The 8,690-nt window shown below is 49.7% G+C and overlaps 1 protein-coding gene across 2 annotated transcripts in view; it reads right to left on the bottom strand.

The window, feature by feature from the left end:
- Positions 1-201: 201 nt before the first annotated feature.
- Positions 202-8,690, bottom strand: part of DYNLL2 (dynein light chain LC8-type 2) — a 74,855-nt gene continuing 66,366 nt past the window's right edge. For both annotated transcript variants that reach the window (XM_068269348.1, XM_068269347.1), the window contains exon 3: positions 202-613. In XM_068269348.1, coding sequence (XP_068125449.1) covers positions 476-613 — 138 coding nt within the window. In that variant the 3' untranslated portion in view covers positions 202-475. The remainder of the gene's footprint in view (positions 614-8,690) is intronic.

Genomic DNA, 8,690 nt, shown 5'->3' with positions numbered 1-8,690 from the left:
TTAGTCTAAAACCTTTACTGAAGTGGATAGAGTTTCCCTTCATTTTACTAGCTGCAATATGTGCAGTGCCCACTCAGAGCCTACAGGAGCCTGTCAGCACAGGCATTCCAAGAAGCTTGATATTTTGAGTATTTGAATCAGCTTAATGCAACAAAATGGTTTCTCCCAGAAGAATAAGAAGTTGGCGTATCACTGACATGGTTGATGTAGGATTGTTTATTTTCTTCCCATTTAAAGGCCATTGAAAAGCATTTACAGTTTCCCCAAGTGCATTACAACAAAAAAGGGGAAAAAGAAAAAAGCAGTAACAAAATAAAGCCGCCTTGTCTCCAGGCAACTAAACAAAAGTCATTTTACTGCAACATATACACATTAAATATAGTATACAGTCCATGCAGCTGCACAGCCATTTTAGAGGGGATCCTGGCTCCAGCCATCAGTGCATTACAGTCCACAGCTTCCATTGTGCCCACTTCTACCCAGATTTGAAGAGAAGGATAGCAACCTGGCCCAAATAAAAATAGATGAAGTGTTTTGTCTCATGCGTTACATAGCTGCCAAAGTTTCTGCCGACAATGCAGTGCCAAGTTGGGTTGTATTTCTTGTCAAATTCCTGTAAAGGAAAGACAGTCATGTGAATAAAAAAAAAAAGAGGGAACAGCAAGAAGCACCATCACTATTTCCTGCAGATAGTACTGCCTCCTAACATGCATTATGTAATTCAGCCCTCCCCCCACCCAATTAAAATGAAACACTAGTCTAGCTAAAATAATGCTATAAAAAAAATAAATAAAAAAAATAAAGACACACCTCTGAAGCCAGTTTAAGGATGATGGTCACTGCTAAAACACTGCATTCCCGGAGCAGAAAGATTTTATAACCCCCAAATCCTAGGGCAAAAATCCATAACTTTCAAAGTCATAGCTTAGCCCTGTAGCTCTGCCTCCATTTGTGGCAATCTGCCCGCAGATCTGCCTCTCCCTCCCCCTCTCAGTGAAAGGCAGAGGGGCGGCGATCAGCAGGGATTGACGCGAGTAGAGGCAGAGCTCCAGCCCTAAGCGCTGCCTCCATCAGGAAGCTCTCCCCGGTTTTTGCAGGTTATAAAACCCTTGTTCTGCAGTGGGAATGCGGCGGTTTAGCAGTGACCATCATCCTTAAAGGGGAACTGAAGTAAGAGGTATACGGAGGCTGCTATATTTCCTTTTAAGCAATACCAGTTGCTTGGCAGCCCTGCTGATCCTCTGCCTCTAATACTATTAGCTATATCCCCTGAACAAGTTCAGTTCCCCTTTAACCACTTAAGTACCACAGTGTTAAACCCCCCCTCCCCCCCAAAAAGACCAGGCCTTTTATTGTAAAAATAGGCTGCTGCAGCTTTAAGACCAAGCTGCAGGGCTGCACAACAGCACACAAGTGATTCTCATCTCTCTCCACCCCCCCCCCCCCTCCTTTTCTTCCCACCAACTGAGCTCCCTGTTGGTGGGGTCTGATCGCTCCAATTGTGTTTATTTTTTAATATTTGCTAATAAATGTAACTATTCTCCCCCCCCCCAGCCAATCACTGATCAGCTGTCATAGGCTTCAGCCTATGATAGCCGATCACTCTGATCCCCTGGAGGAGACAGCCGTGTCACAGCTGTCCCCAGTACAGCGCTGCTGCAAATCACAGCGCTGTACGGGTAATTAGACGGCGGTTTCGCCATCTAACAGTCCCGAGCGGTGATGGCTGCTCAGAGACTGAAGGTGGAGCTCCATTTACCAGGCAGGAGATTGAGTGCGCATTCTCCTGCAAAACAGAGCCCCAGGACTTACACTGATCAGAGTTAGCCGGTCCAGGGGCTGCCACACCCATTGGCGTGACGCGGCCGGCTAGTACTTAAGCTACATTCAAAAAAAAAAAAACAAAAAAAAAAAAAACACACTTTTTTTTAAATGGCTTCAGTCTCTAAGGCCTGGAACCCACTAGCAGCACTTTTCTGAGTGCTTGTGTTTTGAAAAGCTCTCGCTAATGTAATGCTATGTGTGATCCCACTTGATGGATAGTTTTGGGATTTAAAAAGCTCTTGATACAAGTCTATGGGGTTTAAAAAACAAGTGGTTAGGGAAAAAAAAATAACTCAACAGGCTGCTACTGATGTCACAGGGGAGGAGATCTCAGCTTGTGCAAGATTTCACATAGACGCCCCTGTGAGGGAGGGTAGCGGATGACAAACACACCCATGATCTAAAAACCTCCTACTAAGCTCAGAAGTAATGGCTGCCACCTGTATAACCTTAGTTCTGAAAAGAGAAAGGTGAAAAAGCATGCACTGAAATGCTCATAGGCTTGAAGGAGTGTTCATATATCTTTGTGTCAGAGTGGTGCAACTTAGAGTGGTCCCAAACTAAAAACACAAGATTTCAGAAATAAAATCTATTTTCTAAATTATAATAGCAGCCTTTTTCAGCTGCATGATGACAAATGTAAAAGATTTTACATTTATTGGAGAAACCCCTCCCTTTCATATTGCCGGGACATAATTTGGCAAATTGGTGGAGAAGATGGTGTCTGGCAAAGGAGGAATTGCTAATGGCTGCCACCTGTATAACCCTTGTTATGCAAGAGGAGGGTGAAAAGCATGCACTGATGGAGTGTTTATTTATATTTGTATGTGTCAAGAGTGGTGCAACTAAATATTTTGAATTAAAAAAAAAAAAAGTTTGGTTTGGGTCCGCTTTAACCTAAAAACAAAAAAACCCACATTTAACCACTTCCGTACCAGCAGTGTCTGCCTTCTTAAGGACTAGAGACTGCTGGTATGGTAAACCGCCCCCTCCCAACAAAGCGCCGCAGTAATCCGACACTCCCACCATTCTGTCCCTATGACGGCAGAGCGCCGGTCAGGAGCTGCTTTCATTGGCTTCTGACCCCGTCAATCAATGTAAGCCAATGGGAATGGCTTACAGTGAAAGGGCCAGGAGCCAATGAAAACTGCTCCTGTGGCTCACAGAGCTCTGCTGTCAGGACAGCAGGGTGAGTATTGCAGTTGGGTGAGAAAGAGGCGCGATCAGCGGGGATACGCAATTCAGCAGGATGTTGAATCTACATCCAGTTAGAGTGGCAGCACCATCTGCTGGATGTAGATTCATACTGCGTCGGTCCGGAACCAGTTAAAGCAGCTGTGCCCAACCTACAGCCCGTGGGCCATTTGCAGCCCGTGGAAGTGTCCTGCGGAGGAGGATCGGGATTGTGTCATACTAGGTCATAGGTTTACACAGCGTACATGCGTTAGCAGTAGTGCTGTGATAGACTCTTGCCCATTGGTTGCTGTAAGAACCACCCTCCAATAGAAATCAGCCTTATTCCTATTGGAGGGCAGTTCCTGCAGCAACCAATGGGCGAGAGTAACTATCACAGCGCTACTGCAGAGAACACAAGTACACTGTGTAAACCTATGACCAGTGGTGGGCTCGTGAGTCCGTAAGGACTTAAATTCGTGATTGAAATGAAGCTTAATTGCTTCAGCTGTGCGGCTGGGAGAGAGTGGGTTACTTACCCATAAGTCCGCTGTCTCGTATACATTCCAAAAGCCTTGCAGGCATCCTATTGGACGCGTTGCAAGACTTACTACTACACACAATTCCTCCTTCCGGCTTGAAAGGGAAAGTGCGCAACAGTCTTGCAATGCGTCCAGTAGGACGCATGCAAGACGTTTGAAACATACAAGACAGCAGACTTATGGGTAAGCAACACCCCCTCTCCCAGCAGGACAGCTAAGGCAATTAAGCCTCATTTGACTCACAATGTCAAGTCCTTCAGGACTCATGAGCCCATGCCTGCCTATGAAGTAATTAAAGAAAAAAAAAAAAAAAAAAAGCCACTGAGTTAAAGTGTCAAAAATGCAGTACTTCAATATTACAGCTCGTCAGCAAAAGCTTTTTGACAGAAAAAAAAAAAACAAAAACCGACCACATCACATCTGACAAGACTTTACATGGTCGTAACTTCTCTGCACTCAATGCTCAATTTTTATTTAAAATAATCCATCATGTTTTAGGATTTAGCTAAACTGTATAGCACCAGACCCCAAAGAGAGAATTAATGTACCGGTATATACGATGGGGGACTTACGGCCAAGTATCAAATACATACACTTTGATAAAGCTACATTTAAAATACACAAATTTGAACAGATCATATGGTAAAGTTGATTAGCTTTTCCTGCTTAGCTGAAAACTGAACTAAGATATACATAGAGGCTGCCACATTTCCTTTTACAGCAGTGATCTGAAAACTTGTAGCTCCTTAACAGCTGGAAAGCAAAGTTTGCAGATCACTGTTTTAGAGGAAACCTGAGAGACATGCAAAGCATTTACACTTACCTGGGGACTTCTTCCTGCCCACTTTAGGCAGTGGGCTGTGTTGCTGTCTTACTGGGCTGCCCCAATATTCGGCTGGCCATCCTGATAAGCTTGAGACATTTGTCTCAAGTTCACATCCTACCTAATAGGCAAGTGTCCCTGCTTTTTAGCACTGCACATGTGCAGGGACAAGACACTGCTGATCGCCAAATGAGGACGGGGCCAGAATGGGCGGTCGTACACGCGGCGGATTACTTACAGACCTAGCCCGTTTTTTTAAACGGGCTAAGGTCACTAGTTAACCAATACTAGTTGTCTGGCATCCTGCTGATCACCTTGGCTGCAGTACACACACCAAGCAAGTAGCTAATCCAGTCAAAATCTGATCTGCATGCTTGTTCAGGATCTGGGGCTAAAAGTATGACAGTCCGATTATCAGTAGGTCAGCCAGGCATGTGCATTGTTTAGAAATAGCACATCCACCATATCTCAGTTCAGGTGTCCTTTAAGGACACACACAATGAAATCCAATTGTAAAATGACAGGTTTATATAAATTATTCAGGAAATTATGACAAATGCCCATGTAGAAATGGACTAGTCCAGAACATGTCATACTTGCTACCTACTTTAAGCAGCAAAACCCCACACATTTTACAATGTACTTCAGGAGAAACTGTAGATGCGTTTACGTGCATTTTATACTATCTTGTGCAATAGTTGTTCCTTTAACCTCCTTGGCGGTAATCCCGAGCTGAGCTCGGGGTATGCCGCCGGAGGTCGCCGCTCAGGCCCTGCTGGGCCGATTTTCACTCTGAAAAAAGCAGCACACGCAGCCGGCACTTTGCCAGCCGCGTGTGCTGCCCGATCGCCGCCGCTCCGCGGCGATCCGCCACGTGCAGCGGCGAAAGAGGGTCCCCCCAGCCGCCCGAGCCCAGCGCAGCCGGAACAAACAGTTCCGGCCGGCGCTAGGGGCTGGATCGGGCGGCTCTGACGTCAGGACGTCGACTGACGTCCATGACGTCACTCCGCTCGTCGCCATGGCGACGAGGAAAGCGAAACAAGATAGGCCGCAATGAGCGGCCTATCTTGTTACTTTCGATTGCCGGAGGCGATCGAAAGTACGCTTCCGGAGCGCCCTCTAGTGGGCTTTCATGCAGCCAACTTTCAGTTGGCTGCATGAAATATTTTTTTTTTAATTTAAAAAAAAAAACCCTCTCGCAGCCTCCCTGGCAAAATAAATAAACCGCCAGGGAGGTTAAAGGACCACTATTGCCAAAAGTATGAGCAGTTAAAAAATCTGACAGAACCGACATGTTTTGGCCCAGTCCATCTCCTCATGGGGGTTTTCTCTGAGTTTCCTTCAGCATTTCCTGAACAGCAGTTTAACTGCCAGAATAGTAAGATACCACCCAGCCTCCCTACTTGCACACTTGTCAGACTTTGCAACTGCTGTTCAGCAAATGCTGTTAACCAAAAACCCTGAGAATCCCCCATGAGGAGATTGACTGGCCCAACACCCGTCTGTTCTGTCAGATTTTAAACTGCCTACTTTTTTTTCGCGATAGTGGTCCTTTAAAGAGAAACAGTGACCAAGAATTGAACTTCGTCTCAATCAGTATACCCCCTTACCCATGAGAAATATTTTCCTTTGACAAATGGATCAACAGGGAGCGCTGTATGGCAGATATTGTGGTGAAACCCCTCCAACAGTGCGATGTCAGGACCATGGTCCTGACATTTTCCTGTCTGAATCTCACTGCATTGTGGGAAACTACAGCTGTTTACAACTGCCAAAAAAAAAGAAAAAAGCAAGCAGCATCTCATTCCACTGACATCACCTGCCAGCAGTAAAAATGTCACCATGTGGTAAATGCCAGAATGTAAATCAGGGAGGCGTAACATTTTACAATGGGAAACCCTAACTGAAACATTTATACATAATTGTAAAAATAAAGCACTTTTTTTACATTTTCACTGGAGTTACTCTTTAAGGCCTCTTTTCCACAGACAGTTGATAGGCAGTGAAATGTCTTTCAAACTCAACTGCTTGCTGCTGCCTGGCAACTGCTTGCTGCTGCCTGGCAACTGCTTGCTGCTGCCTGGCAACTGCTTGCTGCTGCCTGGCAACTGCTTGCTGCTGCCTGGCAACTGCTTGCTGCTGCCTGGCAACTGCTTGCTGCTGCCTGGCAACTGCTTGCTGCTGCCTGGCAACTGCTTGCTGCTGCCTGGCAACTGCTTGCTGCTGCCTGGCAACTGCTTGCTGCTGCCTGGCAACTGCTTGCTGCTGCCTGGCAACTGCTTGCTGCTGCCTGGCAACTGCTTGCTGCTGCCTGGCAACTGCTTGCTGCTGCCTGGCAACTGCTTGCTGCTGCCTGGCAACTGCTTGCTGCTGCCTGGCAACTGCTTGCTGCTGCCTGGCAACTGCTTGCTGCTGCCTGGCAACTGCTTGCTGCTGCCTGGCAACTGCTTGCTGCTGCCTGGCAACTGCTTGCTGCTGCCTGGCAACTGCTTGCTGCTGCCTGGCAACTGCTTGCTGCTGCCTGGCAACTGCTTGCTGCTGCCTGGCAACTGCTTGCTGCTGCCTGGCAACTGCTTGCTGCTGCCTGGCAACTGCTTGCTGCTGCCTGGCAACTGCTTGCTGCTGCCTGGCAACTGCTTGCTGCTGCCTGGCAACTGCTTGCTGCTGCCTGGCAACTGCTTGCTGCTGCCTGGCAACTGCTTGCTGCTGCCTGGCAACTGCTTGCTGCTGCCTGGCAACTGCTTGCTGCTGCCTGGCAACTGCTTGCTGCTGCCTGGCAACTGCTTGCTGCTGCCTGGCAACTGCTTGCTGCTGCCTGGCAACTGCTTGCTGCTGCCTGGCAACTGCTTGCTGCTGCCTGGCAACTGCTTGCTGCTGCCTGGCAACTGCTTGCTGCTGCCTGGCAACTGCTTGCTGCTGCCTGGCAACTGCTTGCTGCTGCCTGGCAACTGCTTGCTGCTGCCTGGCAACTGCTTGCTGCTGCCTGGCAACTGCTTGCTGCTGCCTGGCAACTGCTTGCTGCTGCCTGGCAACTGCTTGCTGCTGCCTGGCAACTGCTTGCTGCTGCCTGGCAACTGCTTGCTGCTGCCTGGCAACTGCTTGCTGCTGCCTGGCAACTGCTTGCTGCTGCCTGGCAACTGCTTGCTGCTGCCTGGCAACTGCTTGCTGCTGCCTGGCAACTGCTTGCTGCTGCCTGGCAACTGCTTGCTGCTGCCTGGCAACTGCTTGCTGCTGCCTGGCAACTGCTTGCTGCTGCCTGGCAACTGCTTGCTGCTGCCTGGCAACTGCTTGCTGCTGCCTGGCAACTGCTTGCTGCTGCCTGGCAACTGCTTGCTGCTGCCTGGCAACTGCTTGCTGCTGCCTGGCAACTGCTTGCTGCTGCCTGGCAACTGCTTGCTGCTGCCTGGCAACTGCTTGCTGCTGCCTGGCAACTGCTTGCTGCTGCCTGGCAACTGCTTGCTGCTGCCTGGCAACTGCTTGCTGCTGCCTGGCAACTGCTTGCTGCTGCCTGGCAACTGCTTGCTGCTGCCTGGCAACTGCTTGCTGCTGCCTGGCAACTGCTTGCTGCTGCCTGGCAACTGCTTGCTGCTGCCTGGCAACTGCTTGCTGCTGCCTGGCAACTGCTTGCTGCTGCCTGGCAACTGCTTGCTGCTGCCTGGCAACTGCTTGCTGCTGCCTGGCAACTGCTTGCTGCTGCCTGGCAACTGCTTGCTGCTGCCTGGCAACTGCTTGCTGCTGCCTGGCAACTGCTTGCTGCTGCCTGGCAACTGCTTGCTGCTGCCTGGCAACTGCTTGCTGCTGCCTGGCAACTGCTTGCTGCTGCCTGGCAACTGCTTGCTGCTGCCTGGCAACTGCTTGCTGCTGCCTGGCAACTGCTTGCTGCTGCCTGGCAACTGCTTGCTGCTGCCTGGCAACTGCTTGCTGCTGCCTGGCAACTGCTTGCTGCTGCCTGGCAACTGCTTGCTGCTGCCTGGCAACTGCTTGCTGCTGCCTGGCAACTGCTTGCTGCTGCCTGGCAACTGCTTGCTGCTGCCTGGCAACTGCTTGCTGCTGCCTGGCAACTGCTTGCTGCTGCCTGGCAACTGCTTGCTGCTGCCTGGCAACTGCTTGCTGCTGCCTGGCAACTGCTTGCTGCTGCCTGGCAACTGCTTGCTGCTGCCTGGCAACTGCTTGCTGCTGCCTGGCAACTGCTTGCTGCTGCCTGGCAACTGCTTGCTGCTGCCTGGCAACTGCTTGCTGCTGCCTGGCAACTGCTTGCTGCTGCCTGGCAACTGCTTGCTGCTGCCTGGCAACTGCTTGCTGCTGCCTGGCAACTGCTTGCTGCTGCC

The sequence above is a fragment of the Hyperolius riggenbachi genome, chromosome 2, assembly GCF_040937935.1.
Source record: "Hyperolius riggenbachi isolate aHypRig1 chromosome 2, aHypRig1.pri, whole genome shotgun sequence".
In the NCBI taxonomy this organism is placed as follows: domain Eukaryota; kingdom Metazoa; phylum Chordata; class Amphibia; order Anura; family Hyperoliidae; genus Hyperolius; species Hyperolius riggenbachi.
Note: the sequence above shows the minus strand (reverse complement) of the source record. Positions and strands in the feature narration are given on the sequence as shown.